Below are 16878 nucleotides of genomic sequence, written 5' to 3'. Positions count from 1 at the left end.
AGACCATCGTTCAGCTGCCCAGCACTTATTTACATGCAAAACATGCCAAGTTCAATTTCTGCCATCTTCTGCTAAAAATAAGAAACATTCACTTCAATGGGATGGAATTTGGGGGTGATGCAGATAGCATGGTTAAAAGGACCAGGACCAGCAGGATAGAGAGGAAAGGATTAATACTTCCCATCTCCCATAGTGTGTTCCTGACACCGGATCACCTAACCTTCATGTTGGTGATGCGTGAGAAACAGTGCAAGGCAAAAGCAAAGTGTGCTGCTTATATACCGTCCCATCATGCTTAAAGCACTCTCTGGGCAGTTTAACATCTAATTATTCAGGCTGCACATTGCCGCCCCGGCTCAGCAGGCTGGGTACTCATTTTACCGACCTTGGAAGGATGGAAGGCTGAGTTAACCTTGAGCCGGCTACTTGGGATCAAACCCAGGTTGTGAGCAGAGTTTTGGCTGCAGTATTGCAATGTAGCCACGGTGCCATGAGGCTCATACTAACAACAGCAGTACCAACATGTTTATAATCTTCATATGAAGTAGTAAATAAAGTCCATGGCTATATCTTCACTGTGCATGGCACAGACGCATGAAACGTCTATATCATCCTTAGTCTACCCCAGGTGCCAGTGGCTGGGAAAGAAATGACTGGGCATGCTGTTTCTTATTGCAGAATCCCTGTGGCCATGCTGGACTGGGAGATTCTGGAGGTTGCAGTCCCAAAAATGGGACTTTTTAAAACTTTGCTTAAGAGATAACACAATAACCAACCATCTTTTCTGACACCAACAAATACAGTGAAAGTAAGACAACACACATGAACTGGAAGCTTGTATTTTTCCCTGCTTTTGCTGAATGGGAATTCTTTCTATCTATACTTGTCTCCTGCTAATTTCCTTCTCATGAAATGGCACATCTTTTTCATTCGTTGAGGGCCAGGGGAGGCTAAGGGAGGATGAGGTCTTTGGATTGTGATGCGGGGGGGGGAGCTCTTTGTAAGGGAACTCTACTCAAAGAGTTCACTTGGGGGAGGCGTAAAGTGCAACTTGGAACAAGAAAGCAAGGTCAGTCACATGCTGTGTCTCAGGATGTCATGGAGCCAAAACAGTCAGTTGAACATGAAGAAAGAGGTTGGTGTGTACAGTCCCACCAAGGTTAGAGGGGTGTGTATGAGTGTAGAAGTCTGCAACATTGCTGAGATCCAAGGCATAGATCTCTGACCTGAGGAGGTTGATCCAGAGTGTTTTTACAGATAATCGGAGGAGGCTGGAGTCACTCCGGGGAAAGATAGCAACCTTCAGAACTTCTTAGCTTTGTTTTTTTAAGGGAGGGGAGGCCATTAGAGGAGGGGACATAACCAAGGAGTAGACGATCACTCAAGCTCTTTGGGCAACATCAAGGGGGAGGAGAAAGAAGAGGAGAAACTGGGGGTGTCTTAAGTGCAGCCGAGTGATAGAACCCGTCGGAAAGGTGGAAGGAAGTACTTCTCACAGCAGATTAAGCAGTGCCCCTTTGTCCTCCCATGAGATCTGGTTGTGCCTGGCCCCACTTTGATAGCCCTAAAAAGAGGGATTAGACATGGCTAGCAAACAGGATAGCTTGAATGCTCTCTCATGCGACCCTATCCCGTCTCCTCCAGTTTTGGAAGCTGAGTATGATCAAGCCTGGATAGCAATGGGACGGGAAGCCATGAGGTTCTACCAGGGTAGCATTATGAAAAGAATCCCATTTGTAGTCCAGGAGAACCTCTGCTAGCCGGTATTGATGATATTGGACTATGTGGAGGACTCTTCATTGTCTTTGAACTACAGAGCAGGAAGGAATCCTGTGGATCCTCAAATCCAGTCCCAGTCAAGGAGGCCCTGTGGGGTGTCGGACTCCTGGCCATTGGCTCCGCAGCCAGGTGCCCAAACTGACGGGATGACTAAGGAGAAGATAGCTTTCCATGTTCTTATGGTGGCCACTAGGATCAGAGGCTGTGAATCAGAGCATTAAAAAAACTCTGCTTTTGGGGGGGAAAGGGGGCCCTCTGAATTCCAGAATCCTGCTAACTGAGGAATTCTGAGAGTTATAGTTTAAAAAAAACAACTTTCCAAAGTTTGTTCTGAATACCCATCACAAAGGGACAACCGTTGAGCAGGCTACTAATTATATGGTTAAGAACGACAGTTTTTCAAGCAGGCCTTTGGCAAAAGAACAGGTTGCCAAGAAAGAGGCTTTGAATTTGAGTTGGGATAGGGGCATATTTTTTACTGATCTGAGATGTGCTTTTAAAAGATGCTTCAAGTATTTTAAGTCATTTCAATGTATGTTAATATGTGTATTTATGCTTTAACTCAGTGGTTCTTAACCTTTGTTACTCGGATGCTTTTGAACTGCAACTCCCAGAAACCCCAGTCAGGACAGCTGGTGGTGAAGGCTTCTGGGAGTTGCAGTCCAAAACTCCTGAGTAGCCCAAGGTTAAGAAGCAGTGCTGTAACTTATTTTAGTTGGAAGTTGTACTTGTTTTCCACTGTGTAAGGGGAGAATAGTGGGATAATCAGCATCATACTGCTCATCATGGTAGTCCCTATCTCATCCTCTCCAAGAAGAGTTGAAAAATGCAGGCAGTTGGATAATTCCACACCAACAAATGAGGAGCAGCTATTTTGTAAAGTTAATGGCTCTTAATTGCTCGTTCAAGACCAACTCCACCTTCACCCCTCATTGTAGGAGGGATGGCTTGTAGCGATATACAGTTCCAATGGGGCGGGGAATCCAATTTATTTCCAATTAAAGTGAAAAATGCAGCTTAACTCAGAGGGCAAAAGGGCTCCTGTATTCCTGGAGATAATAGACAAAATGTGAAAGATACCATGGCAGGCAGAGGACTGAAAACTCCAGCTGTATTTCATAGAGCATGCTAAAGTTATGTGTGCCAATAAGTCACTGTTAGAATAGACATACTTGAATCAGTGGAATACAGAGGAGTTGGCTCATTGATTCAATGGGCCTACTCTGGTGTGATTTACTACACTAAGCAATAGGCTTCGGGCCATAGTTTTACAAATTCTGTGTACCAAATAGATTTACAAAAGATTGTTCTGAGAATGGAGAAGCCGAGAAGAAGGTGGGTTGATCCAGATTGGATCCTTCAGATGCAAAATGCAAAAAACCCCAGCCTTTTGGATCTCCGTCATCAATTCCAAGGTTTTGTTTTCTGCTTCTGAACACGATCAGCAGTGAAAAACAGAATATGTGATGGAGCAATGAGTGGCTCCTTTGCTTAGGCAGGCCCCGTTCCAAGTAGGAAAGAGGGGAAAGGGGCCATTCTCTTTGACCTTGTCCTTCTCTTCTTCATCGGGGTTGGCAGGAGACAGACAATTACAGCGCAGCCTTGCAAAAAATGGCTGATGACATCCTGTCCTTGCGCCGGCACGTCAGCAACCTGGAAGCTGAGAACAGCAGCCTCCGGCGCAACCTTGCCATGCACGAGGACGTCGGGCGAGCGCTGTTTCAAGACACTGACCTGGATGTCATGACCAAGGCAGAGATAGTTGATCGGATATGTAAGAGGAACTCCCCTTTTTCTTTCCTCCCACCCCACTGCAGGCAAGGAAATGCACAGGGGAATGAGCAAAGGTCCCCCTATTCAAAGATATATGGGCATTTGGGGCTCCCAGAATGGATGAAGCACAAGCACAGATAGGATGAGGCGTCAGAAAACTTTCCTCATCTCCTAAAATCAAGAGATTTTACTTGAAATGTGGCTTTTTGGAAGCTCCAGGTAATGGACATAGAAAAGAGGTACAGGGATAAAAGTTGTCCAAGGTCAACATTATGGAGATTTGAATTCAGATCCTGCCAATCCCAGGGTCAAACTAGACTGAACATTAAGTTTTGTTATTAGAAGTTTAGATATCATATTTCCCTTATGTTTATTGTTGCATGACATCAAAATTGCTTCTGATTAAGTGCATCCCTCTGAATTAATGACCTCCAAGTGTTGTAGACTAAAAGTTATGGCTTCATTTATTGGGTCTGTGTAACATTTTCCCTCCAAGAATGTAATTCTTTCAAAGCTCCATGCCTGAACAATCATATTCGCCAATGAGGTCCTTGTTTATCTACAAATACTCAGTCCCAGAACAAGAGCAAGAGCAACTTGATTTGCAAAATATAGAACTGATGAAAGCTCATTCTAGGACAGACAGATGTCTTTTTCTTTCCAAGAGAGCTTTTCACTTGATGACACGATGTCAGTACTTTGACTTCTAATCTGACATTCTAACTGCTGGACTTCTCAGTGGTTCAGGTATCTGGCTATGGAGCCAGAGGTTGGGAGTTCAGTTCCCAGAGACTCAAGCAATCGGACTCGCTTTCAAGTTGGACTTGTCGCCAACATCCCCGTCAATGCCCAACGGTGCCTCTTTGGCAGGGGCTGAACTTGATGACCCATAGTAGCTCTGCGGTTCTATGATGATGGTGATGATCACTCCATGTTGAAATTCACATGCACACACCCACACTTTTGTTTTTCTGTGTTTGAGGAGAACTGGGTTTCAACAACTGTGTTGGCTGCTTATCAACCACTGTTTAAAACAGTGGTGGGGAACATGTAGCGCTCCTGGTGTTGTTAGATTTCAGCTGCTATCATCATCCCCACCCAACATGACCAGTGATTTACAGCCGCAGAATGTCTAGAGCTTCCTCTCCCCAGTTTACATGGAGCTCAGATAGCAGAAGATGGGAATACTGAGACTCTGGATCGTGGCCACTCGATCCAAAGTCTCATCTCAAGCCAAAAGTCTCACAAACGTAAAGCAGTCTTATCTATTCATAATTTTAAAGCCATTCTGGAACACTGAGAACTGCGTAAAGCTTGGGAAGATTGGGGTTTTTTTGGGGACTTTAGAGCCCAACATTTCCTGGCCAACATTGTCTGGGGGTTTCTGGGAGTTTCAGCTCAAAAAAATGTCTCTTTGACATAAAATTAGTATTGTATATTTTGACCTCTCTGTTGTTTTGGAGGCACATCATTTACCTAATTGAAAGGTCATCTTGCTTGTTGTACCTTTCAGTGGCCCTCAAACAAAAGCTAGCTGCTGGAGCTCAGGAGATGGCCAGGATGAAGGACCGGGTGCAAAGGCTGCAGAATGAGCTAATTCGGGTAAGTAAGCAATAGTGCTTGCCGCTTCCTACATTTTGGAAGAGATCCTGCATCTGGCACTACCATACCCAACGTAGTGAGGTTATGAACTATCTTTAATCATTTTTCCCATCTGCAGTGATGATACTTTGATGGGAGTATCAATTGCCCCCCACCAAGCCTACACATGCTTCTTAGAACATCTATACTCTAGAGCAGCGGTCCCCAACCTTTTTCGGTCTGCGGACCGGCTGGGGAAGGTGGGGCACCCCTGTGCTAGTGCGCATGCGTGAACAAGCGCTCTCTGTATCTCTTGCACGGGCACGTGTGCACCTATGCACATGCACAAATGGCAGTGTGGCGCTTGTCTGGGCACGCATTCATGCACATGCGCAAATGGCAGCGCAGCTCTCGCACGCAAGTGCTGGAGCACACGCACAGGCGCAAACTGGCTGTGCAGGGGTGGATGTGTGCAGGGGGTGGGGTGGGAGGTCTGTCTCGGTGGCCCGGTCCAGCTCAGGCCACGGACTGGCACTGGGCCGTGGACCGGGGTTGGGGACTTCTGCTCTAGAGGAATCTTTTAAAAGCATCTATTTAAATTATATAATAATAAATTAAGTGAACAAACATTTACTGTGATTCAGAAGAGCTAATCCAGAATGCCATTATTACATGTTCTGTTAAATGTAAATATAAATCTAATTCCAATAAGTTGTTTCCACAACAAACAATAACATTATGGCTTGGATATGCATGGCAAATACTTTTTTTTTAAAGTGTTGTTTTGATTATTGCTTATTGCCTCATCTTTTAAGTTAACCTATGCATCTGTGCTAATGCCAAAGCCTACTTTTTCATTTCAAATAAACTTGTGGGAGGGCCCAGCTTTTCAAGCTGCCGTTCTCTCCAATCGCACTGCCAGATGCAGAAGGGACTATCATTGTTTTTGCATCAGTACTTCGTTCTCTCCCTTGCAGAGTGAGAGTAAACCCACTACTGGTGATCAGTGTATGGCCAGGCTTTTCATATTCTCCCATTCTCTGAAAAACAGATTCCTTGCACCAGTTTCATCCTATTACACCCAACATCTGGCAGTAACACCTGCTGTAACTTACTGGTAGAGCATGCATGCAAGACAGCCAAACTCCCGTCACCTGCATCTCATGTTTTCAGTAACTCTTGACTAGCACCGCTGGAAATGCCCCATGCATAAGAATCCTCTCCCATTGAGAAGAGGTGCTATGCGGCCAGCAGACCAAAGTCCCTCTGGAGGCCTTCCAAATTTCATCCATGGAAATGCATGATGTAAAAATGCCACCTTAAGAGTCAGCAATCCATGTGGCTTTTGTACCAAAGATTCATCGGTAGGCTTCCAGTAAAACTGCACGCAGGTCTTTCTGGGGAAGGTGATATCACATAAATTCTCATTCTGGTGCAATTATTATTTTCCCCTGTGGACCTTGTTCTGTATCCCATGTTCGGACTGCAGAGGGGGTTCCCACCACCTCTCCGCCTGTCCAAGATCCTCATCAAGGAAATCGGCTCCTCCTGCACATAGAGTTGTGGTCCCCTTCCCCTCTCACTGCCCTTTGGTTCTTTCCCTACCAGAAAAATGACCGGGAAAAGGATTTGGTGATGCTAAAGCGAGCTCACCAACAGCAGCAGGTGTTGCTAAGGAAATACCAGGCTAAGGTAGCCAGGATGCAAGCACTGGAGGATGCCGTGAGGCAGCAGGAAAAGGTAAGAGAGAGCAGATCTAACACATTGTGCACCATAACATCATAACGTGTTGTGCATTCATTGTCATCCAGCAGTAGAGAGCGTGAGTCATGAGCTGTCAATTCCAAAAACATTGGTAAGGATGAGGCAAACAGCTTAGCCAACTGATGCGCCTCAATGTGCTAATTGGCAGCTTTGGATCATCCAGAACACTAATGAACTTAGGTTCCTTGAATCCTGGTGAAGACAGAAATTGCTTGGTGCCTTAGAACAGTGGTCCCCAACCTTGGGCCTCCAGATGTTCTTGGACTACAACTCCCAGAAGCCTTCACCACCACCTCTGCTGGCCAGGATTTCTGGGAGTTGAAGTCCAAGAGCATCTGGAAGCCCAAGGTTGGGGAACACTGCCTTAGAAGGTTTGTAGCACAGATGGTTGACAAGGATGCATTGTGGGGACTATTTAGAAAAATGAAACATCCCGATGCCCACACATGCTAAGGAGTGCCTCCAAATCTAGCTGAGCACGGTCCCTTTTGAGGCAGGGGCAACAAGGAAGGTTGGCCCTGCCTCGCACATCAAAAGGACTACCTGATCATAGCTTCCAAAGGGTTTTTATAGCTCAGTGGTTTAGGCGTCTGTCTACAGAGCCAGAGGTTGGGGGTTCGATTCCCCACTGGGCCTCCTTGACGGGCTGGACTCGATGATCTGTAGGGTTCCCTTCCAATAAGAAATCAAGAAATGATTCCTTCCTTTTGAGGGAAGAACTTACCCACTGCTTTTAATGAAAGGTCATTGAGAGGATGGAGCGGATGCTGAAAGAGAAGGTGAAGGACCGGTTCCAAGATGCAGACCAGTTCCCAGACATACCCAGAGGGGCAGGTAAGTGGATTTCACTCCCTTCCTTTCTCATAGGGCTGACCCTCAAGTCCCCTGCTGCTGCATAGAAGAGAGCTACAAAATACAGAGTATGGAGTTTCAGACGATAGAGCACAAAAAAGCAGGGAGGCTGCATGGGTACCTGGGAGCACTCGGGCCCTGAGAGGTCAAGGAAAAAAATCATTCCTTTATGAACTCATTTTGTGATGGTATCCTCTCTAGAGCAAACCATGTTGCGTAGCCTGTGGTAGGGCGTATGCAACCTTCTAGATGATGTAGTCAGTAGCAAAGGATGATGAGTGTTGCAGCCCAACATTATCCCTGGGAGCTGTCTGTTCTCGATCCCTGAATTAGCTGATATGCCTCTCACTCCAGATGTGGTTCGAAATTTTGCTGACAAATTCACTTGTAAGGAAACTAAGATTGCAGCTGAAAAACATAAATGGTGATCTGCACAATCAATGATTCTTTGTTAATGAGCGCATATTAATAAGTTTCCTATGCTCCTGTTGTTCTTAAGTGTTGACAGGTGGATTCCAATTTATGGTGAACCTAGCAGGGTTTCTGAGATAGATGAATTATTCAAGGAGTGATTTTACTGTTATTAATTTCCACTGAGTTTCCATGAATGAGCAGGGATTTGAACTCAGGTCTCCTGTTCAATACCCTGTTCACCACACCATGTTGGTTCTAACACTGTGTTCCTAGTTCATTTTAATCTAATATAGATTAGACCCTAGGTTCCCAACCTTTGTTACTCGGATGTTTTTGAACTGCAACTCCCAGAAACCCCAGCCTGCACAGTTGGTGGTGAAGGCTTCTGGGAGTTGCAGTCCACAACTCCTGAGTAAGCCAAGGTTGAGAACCAGTGGATTAGACCAAGGGTGGGTTAATCATAACCTGCATATCAGTCATAGTTTGCCACTCCCAAAGATGGCATGTTTCTTTTTCTTTGTTAGCCGATTGGGTTTTTGTGGCTAATCATAAAGGTCCTCATTTTGTTGAGCATCCTCTGTCTTACATGCCCCCAGGCCCTGGTGACAGCTGGTCCAAGGATCTCTACACCACCTTGCTGATGGAGAACATGAGGCTACGAGATGAACTGGGCAAGTCCTCCTCATACCGCTCCCCCATCATACTGCAACAGCAAGCATTGCCAGTAAGATACTTCAACTTCGCAACCTTGTGTACAACACCCTCTTCAAAGAAATTAAAGTTGCTACCCAGTTCTTTGGGATGATGGAAAGAAGGGAGAGGAGACAACTGACACACCTGCCCTGGGGGAAGTTATATTTGAATAGGGGCTATACCCATAAAAATCCAGTGCAGATGGGGCCAGATCATGTAGCTTAGGGATGGCGCTGCACAACATCCCTATTATTTATTTATTTATTTATTTATTCATTCATTCATTCATTCATTCATTCATTCATTCATTCATTCATTCATTCATTCATTCATTTAAATTTAATTTAATTTAATTTAATTTAATTTAATTAATTTAATTTAATTTAATTTATATGCTGCCCACACTACCCAAAGGTCTCTGGGCGGCTTACAACAATTAAAATACAATACAATTTAGAACAATTAAAATACAATTAAAATATATATAAAAATTGCCATCGGACCCATAGCTAATATTATTTCAATTAAAATAAAAGCCTTCTGAAACAGGAAGGTTTTGACCTGGCACTGAAATGTCATCAGCGTCGGCGCCAGACGAATCTCAGTCGGGAGGGCATTCCATAGTCTGGGGGCAGCTGCCGAAAAGGCCCTTTGTCTACAAGCCCTTACCTCCTTGAGGGACGGCTCTTTCAAAAGGGCCCCCTGGCTAGATCTTAACTGCCGGGTAGGTTCATATGGAAGGAGGCGGTCCTTCAGGTATCCAGGGCCCAAGCCGTTTAGGCCCTCAAGCTTCTTCTGTCGTCAAAGATAAGAGCCCGGAAAGTTGTTGCATAGAACTCAAAAGATTTTGAGTTGCAACTTAAGATGTTGTATGGAAATCAGCTGTGCTTTGCCGCTGGAAAGCTGTGCTTGGGCTTGAGCTGTGCAGCTAGTGGGACTTTGTTGTGCTTAGCAGCTTGGAAGACTGTGCCACCCAGGCTGCCCCTTTAGTAGGCATGCATCTAATTGAGCTGTGCTTTGCAGGACTGAAAGCTGTTGCACTGGTGTTTATAGGAGAGTAAATGTGCATAGAAGGGGACGTGGTGGCGCTGTGGGCTAAACCGCAGAAGCCTGTGCTGCAGGGTCAGAAGACCAAGCAGTCGTAAGATCGAATCCACGCGACGGAGTGAGCGCCCGTCGCTTGTCCCAGCTCCCGCCAACCTAGCGGTTCGAAAGCATGCAAATGCGAGTAGATAAATAGGGACCACCTCGGTGGGAAGGTAACAGCGTTCCGTGTCTAAGTCGCACTGGCCATGTGACCACGGAAGGTTGTCTTCGGACAAAAACGCTGGCTCTACGGCTTGAAGAGCGGGATGAGCGCCGCCCCCTAGGGTCGCACACGACTGGACAAAAAAAAATTGTCAAGGGGAACCTTTACCTTTTTAAATGTGCATAGATGTGAATAAAACTGAAGTTTTTGATCTTGGACCTAAACATACCCACCTCCCCAATGTATCTGATCCCGAGGCATTACTTGGGATATTAACCACATTAAAGGGGCTTATGTGGATTATATTTTACATGTGAACTCTGAGGAGGAGGAGCATCTGAGGAACAGTATGCATGCCAGATGACTGAGAAAATCAGGCCCGCTCTCCTGTCACATGTATGGCATGAGTGAGACACAGACCATCTGGATGCAGTTCATTATGGGATGCCAAAATTAGGATCTCACTAGAACTGAAAGGAGTTGTGGACGGCCAGATGCCCATTTCTAGGGATGTAAAGCTTAGAGAATATCTTCCCTAATAAAAGAGGACACCTGGCCACCATTGAAGGCCTCTTTTAAAATGATCCCAATTTGGGAATTGAAGAAACTGTTCGGGTGAAAAGGGGCGAGTTTCAGAGTTACATGTGTCCTGTGTTCTAGGTGTTTTGCAACCCAGAACAACATTTTCTGATCTCTCCAGTGATGCTTCCCATGCCTTCTGTTATAAAATCCTCTCTCTGCTCCCTCTAGGATACGTTTTCTGCTAACACTGAAAAACTCTCATTAATTTCAAAACTGGAGAAGGCCGAGGCACGGATCCATGCTTTGGAATGCCAGGTAATAATGGTCCTCTGATCCCCTTGATCTCTCTTGGCATGGACGTCTCCTAAGAGCATCTCAGTGGTTTAGGCATCTGTCTATAGAGCTGAAATCCAACCCACAGTGTTCTTCTAGACTTGAACTGGATTCAGTCAAAGAGAAATCCATCCACTGTTTACTTTTGCCTCACCCAAAGCTGACGCCCTCTGGATATGACAACAACTGCTAACATCCAGCCATGTCTGGCAGTGATAGGCATTGCTACCCTTTGGATATCCCATTGTGCCCTTGATGGAGTCATAGATCAAATGAGAAAGAAAAAAAGATGCACAAATATATGTAAATCAGCTTTAAAGAGTGTAAACCTTCAGGAGATACCAACAGGTCATAGCTTGGAAAGTTACTTTTGAAAAGTAGTTAGTTAATGATTAGCTGGTTACTATTATGGTTCCTATGGTTTTGATGATTAGAAATACTATTCTGAAAAATAACACAATGTTTTCTTGCTATTCTGAAACAAATAAAAAGGAATTAAGGACAATTAACTATTTTTAACCAAGGGCTATTCCAAATAGAGGATTGTTATTAAAGTACCAGGTTCTCTGTATTGATGTTATCAGTATTTTTTTCCACCATCATATTACAGTCCCTTTTCATCTTCATTCTGAGCTGCTTCTGTGATTTGCTGCCACTTTTTGTTCCTCCTGAAAGCATGGTTTATGTTTTTTATTGGTTTGTACAGTGCTTCCCACTGGCAGTCCATATCTGTGTTGAGTTCCTTTGGTCAAAAGCACTATTTTTTCAAAAAGCACTCTTTAAGAAAGCAGAGAAGCTACAGCAATGAAGTAGATTTCATAAAGATTTCTTGAAGAGAAGCAACCCTCTTAAAGGGAAGTGTTGCTTTTTAAAGGAAGAAGGACGGATGCCAATTGTGCTGAACCCCAGGTACCTTCAGCACTAAGTGGCAGCAAGGGGGAGTGGAACAAATGCTTTGTCTGAGAGAACCAATGCTTCCTCTTGTTACTTGCAAGCTTTGTGTGCATGCATGTATGAATCAGCTGTAAAAAAAGGTGCGCTGGGATATACTGGCTGGTTGTAATGGGGAGTGTTGTTTTCACTCTGTTACAGCTGGAGGAATCGGCCAGGAGATGGGGCCGAGAGAAGCAGGGCTACAGCACTCGGCTTCTAGAGCAAGACCTTGGTTTTGTCCACTCCCCATCTTCTCCTGTACTACAGGATTTTTTGCTGGTGAGTAGCACGGATAGGAGGAAGTGGCCAGGTCCACCTGAGTAAAGTGTACACAGACATTCTATATGGCTTCTAGGGAGACCTCTGTGTGTACAGAGCTAGCCCAAGTTGTGATGTTCCCTGAGATGTAGGAGAAGATCCTGAAAGCTTGAGAAAGTTCCTCATACAGAATCCAACCACACCGGGAGAGGAATCTTTACTTCTGTGTTGTCCCATTGTCTCTCCCTGCACCTGCTGCATGCACACCAAAGGTAAGGGGGCAGCTGGGGTGCTTCAGGTGAGCAAGTGGTCAGTTGGATGCCACAGCTGTCCGCCCACCACCCTCTGAGCATCCACCACCTGAGATGGCCACCTCCCTCGTCCTCCTGGTAGTATCAGCCCGATGTATTTCCACAGGCCTCCCCTCTCTTACCCTCACCTACCTCACAGGATGGTTGTGAAGAAGAAGAAAATAGCAGAGGAGGGGAAAAGAGGCCAGTCTCCTTGGGAGGAGAGAAACTGGCAGGTCAAAAATGCCGCAGCCAGATTGCTTACTGGGGCTGGTTACAGGGATTACTATAACTCCCCTGTTAAAGCAGCTCCACTGCCTGCTGATCTGTTTCCAGGCACAGTTCAAAGTGCCAGTTTTAACCTATAAAGCCCTATGTGGCCTGAGCCCAAGCTATCTCCAAGACCACATAAACTGGCTCAGGTGTTAAGATCATCAGGAGAGGCCTTTCTCTCAATCCCGGCACCTTCACAGGTGCATTTGGTGGGGACACAGGAAAGGGCCTTCTCTGTGGCTGCTCCCGGACTTTGGAACTCCCTCCCACAGGAGGCCAGGCTGGTCCCCATCTTGGCTGTCCTTCCACAAGCAGGCAAAATACTTTTCTCTTCTGGCAGGCTTTTCCTCAGTGACTGTCTGGCTGAGAGGGAGTTTTGAACTGATTGCTGTGCTCTGATGCTCTTAAATGTGTTTTTACTATTGATTTTATTTACTGGTTTCAATATAATATTTAATTTTTAATATTTGCATACTTACTGCTTTTGGCTTTTAAATACAGTGTTGTATTTTTAATGATGTAAGCTGCCTTGCATCGTTCTGGAGAGAGAAGTGGGGTTAAACAAACCAACAAACAAACAAGAGGAAGAATGTAAATGATGCCAGGAATGAGGGATGTTGAGTCTCATTGGGTGTAAAACAGATTTTGGTTGCACCAAATGTAACTTTGGAGCAGGGCATCCTGGGAGAGGGAAAATGGCAGCGATAAGAGCTAAGAGGGAGTTCTAGTGAGCCCTCCTTGAAAATTTCTGCTCCCATACCAAAAATGCAAAAAAAGGACTTGATTTCCTCTCTGAATCTCCCCTCCTTTGTTGTTGTTTAGTCATTAAGTTGTGTCCATGGACCAGAGCATGCCAGGCCCTCCTATCTTCCACTGCCTCCCAGAGTTTTATTTTATTTATTTATTTGATTTGTATCCCGCCCATCTGGTCTATGCAACCACTCTGGGTTGGGTCAAATTCATGCTGGTAGCTTCGATGACACTGTCCAACCATCTCATCCTCTGTCATCCCCTTCTCCTCTCGCCCTCACACCCTCCCCTCCAAGGTACATTAATTCAGCCTGACCTTTCAGACTCAGAACCCGAAGAAATTAGTTTCTAGGTCACATGCTGGCTGGGGGATTATGGGCATTGTTGTCCAATAAAGGTACAATGGAGAACCTCAGTCAAATATGTGTAGATCAGAAGCCTGTCGTCTGTGCCTAGCTGATGAATGTTCCCCTTGCATGCCCACAGGACGAGAAGGAAGAGAAGGGGGACAAAGATGTGAAGAACAGCAAAATATATATTTCAGGAAAGAACAAGTAGTCCAGCGGAGGGCTGACTCCGCGCACAGGTCAGTACGGGGCTTCTCATTGGCCCGTCTCTGAATCAATAGGTTTTAGGGCATCGAGGCTTTCTGAAATGGGAAATCAAATGTCAGTTTCAGAAGCTTAGGAGCCCCCATTTTCCCCCCCCACAAATAATGGGGTGGAGGATCTGTCCCATGCAAGACCATGGTGGCCAAGGGCTACCCGTGGCTTCTAGAGAGGGCAGGGGAAAAAGTCTGTTTCTGGTGAGAATTCGCCAGCATTCACACATTTCTTCATATTAGTGATGGAAAGGATGGAAGATGTGTTTTGAAGAATGGAATGCAGGAGAACGTCTAGTCTGTAGATTTGTCCACCTGGGCTTCACTCTTAAAAGTCTATTTTTAACCCCTGTTATGTCCAACTATGTCCATTTAGGACTTACACCTCTTTTTTCTTAGGCATTTCTCCTGTTCACGTCCTCTGCAGTACTGGGACGCTGAAAAAGAACAGTTCATTTTCAGGTTCAAGTACTGATGGGGAAGAACTTGCTTGTTGTCAATTCATTTTTCAATTATTTGCAAATTAGCAATGTGTGTTGTATGCAAGTCAGTGCCCTCTTTTGACCTGTACTTTGGAAGTTCCTGTCTTCCATTTTCATGATGTGGGAGCGGCCATCCTCAAAACTGGCCTTCCAAGAGTGAGGATGAAAGCTGGTGGGTGGGAGACAAGTTTCCATCAGCTGGCTGACGTTTATTCTTTTTTGATTCTCAGGAGACTTCTCCGAATTCACGAGAAGCATCAGAACCTTCACCCTCTGCCATAGGAATGCAGGATGGAAGGAATTCTCCCTACTATATTAGGAGAGAATATTTATTACAAAATAAATATTATGTAACACTGTTTAAATACTGTTGTATCTTTTATTGTCATAATTTATTGTGGTTTTGGCCAGTTTTGGGTCCCTTATTGGGAGAAAGATAGCATAGAAATGAAGATAGGCAGGCAGGCAGATTAAGCAGATAAGTAAGTAAGTAATTGCATGCCATTATATATCTGCTCACCAAGAGAAGTGACTTCCCTAACAAGCTATGTTGTCACCATTTCACTTGACATTCTTCTCAAGATCCATGGGATGCAGCTCATGGTGATTTGCCTGGGAGGGAAGAGAAGACTAGGCGTGTGATCAGATGACCATGTAGGATCATGTTTGATCACACTGAAAAGGGTGACCTTGCCGAGAGCAATCTCCCTTAAAGTAACCCTTCCATGCAAGCAGGACTCATTCCAGCTCAGCTCCAAAGAGGAGTAGCCCTACCGTTGGCTCAAAAAGCAGGATCAGGCTACTTAATGATTTTTCGTATGTCATCTGATTGTCAGAAAGTAGCTCACACTGACCTGTGTCACTAAGTGGTCCAAGACGCAAGCTGTTTCCCCGTGTGGTCACATCCTGGGTTTGTGAAAACAGGGAGCGAGACCATATTGAAGACCACTGCACGATGGAGGTGTATCTATCATCCCACTTTGCTGAACTGAGATGTAAAATTCAACCAGGTTTATGGAACCTGCGGGCCTCAAATTTGGTCTGGTTCTACTTCCAACCTGCCCAAGTCAGCCTAGCCAAGAATGGGGAGTGATGGGAACTGTAGTCCATCAACAATGACTGCTGGATAGTTCAGTAGTTTAGGTCTCTGCCTGCAGAGCCACAGGTTGAGAGTTCGGTCCTTCACTGCACCTCCCTGACAGAAGTCGGACTTGATGATCCATAGGATCCCTTCCAGCTTTGCAGTTCTAAGATCTAAGAACTTCTGGAGGTGCAAAAAGCATTGCCACTAACCCATGCTTTAAGTGAAGGAGCTCAAGTCCTAACTGCTTGCCTTTCCTTCCTCTTCAAGTTCTATTGTCAACTTAAATGTAGTTTATTGTGATGCCAAACACAAGGAAACTAGGGTTAGTCTGGATAATGTTTTAAGAAAACTAACCATGTTTTCTCAATCCCTTCAGCCAAAAGCCAGACTGTGTGTGTGTTGTGTTCTGTACTGTCAAATCAGAACTGACTCATAGCGACCCTAATAGGGCTTTCAAGGTAAGGGGTGTATTTATCAGTTTCACTCCCCCAGTAGGTTTCCATGGCCATTTGGGGATTTGAGCCCTCCATGACTCTATCCACTACACACCACAGTGGGAATCTGTCCTTAAACTAGAACAAAATCTATCTGTTGGAAGTTTGTTACCAACAAGCAAACAGATTTAAAGCAGGGTTTGGGGGAGAGAATATCTGGCTTTCCTGATATTTTGGACCTTCTGTCCTTTCCCTAGAAACGTCCTCCAGGGCATCCTGACTTTGCACGCAGCAAGTCTGTACAAAGGTATTACCTTGCATTCAAACCAGTCTCTGCCGTTCTTCAGCCAGGGCGTTTGTCTCCATTCCACACTTCTTTTTTCATTTATTTTATCTTGCCTGGTCCACTCTAGCAATCTGTACTGTTTCTTCCTCATTGCCTGACTAATGGTCCTGGTCACACGAGGGAAATGTTTCTCCAGATCCCCCAGTCCTCTCCATACCTCTGTTCTACTGATTCTGGGTCACGTGGTATAGGGACCAGGGCGAACGTCCCAAGAACCCATCAATCACAGGGACAGATAATCTCTCCTCCTTATCACAGCAAGACACCCACAACAAGACACACTAATCACCCATCTCCTGAATAGGACAAAAGCTAATCTCACAGCCATAAATACCCAGCTCCCAAGCAAACTGCACCAGAGCACAGAGTGCTGTCCTCTGAAGATGCCAGCCACAGAGACTGGCGAAACGTTCAGAACAACCTTCAGAACACGGCCAAAGAGCCCGAAAAACCCACAACAACCAATA

At 45.3% G+C, this 16878-nt stretch overlaps 1 protein-coding gene across 2 annotated transcripts in view; it reads left to right on the top strand.

The window, feature by feature from the left end:
• CCDC33 (coiled-coil domain containing 33) overlaps nt 1–14912 on the top strand; it is a 219247-nt gene extending 204335 nt beyond the window's left edge. The window contains exons 15-23 of one of the 2 annotated variants that reach the window (XM_078381075.1): nt 3358–3553; nt 5066–5154; nt 6742–6873; nt 7641–7731; nt 8760–8887; nt 10856–10942; nt 12053–12172; nt 13951–14050; nt 14778–14912. In XM_078381075.1, coding sequence (XP_078237201.1) covers nt 3358–3553; nt 5066–5154; nt 6742–6873; nt 7641–7731; nt 8760–8887; nt 10856–10942; nt 12053–12172; nt 13951–14022 — 915 coding nt within the window. In that variant the 3' untranslated portion in view covers nt 14023–14050; nt 14778–14912. The remainder of the gene's footprint in view (nt 1–3357; nt 3554–5065; nt 5155–6741; nt 6874–7640; nt 7732–8759; nt 8888–10855; nt 10943–12052; nt 12173–13950; nt 14051–14777) is intronic. The other variant, XM_072982291.2, reaches the window with a different exon arrangement.
• Nucleotides 14913–16878: the final 1966 nt, after the last annotated feature.

This window comes from Pogona vitticeps, chromosome 12 (genome assembly GCF_051106095.1).
Source record: "Pogona vitticeps strain Pit_001003342236 chromosome 12, PviZW2.1, whole genome shotgun sequence".
Taxonomy (NCBI): domain Eukaryota; kingdom Metazoa; phylum Chordata; class Lepidosauria; order Squamata; family Agamidae; genus Pogona; species Pogona vitticeps.
Note: the sequence above shows the minus strand (reverse complement) of the source record. Positions and strands in the feature narration are given on the sequence as shown.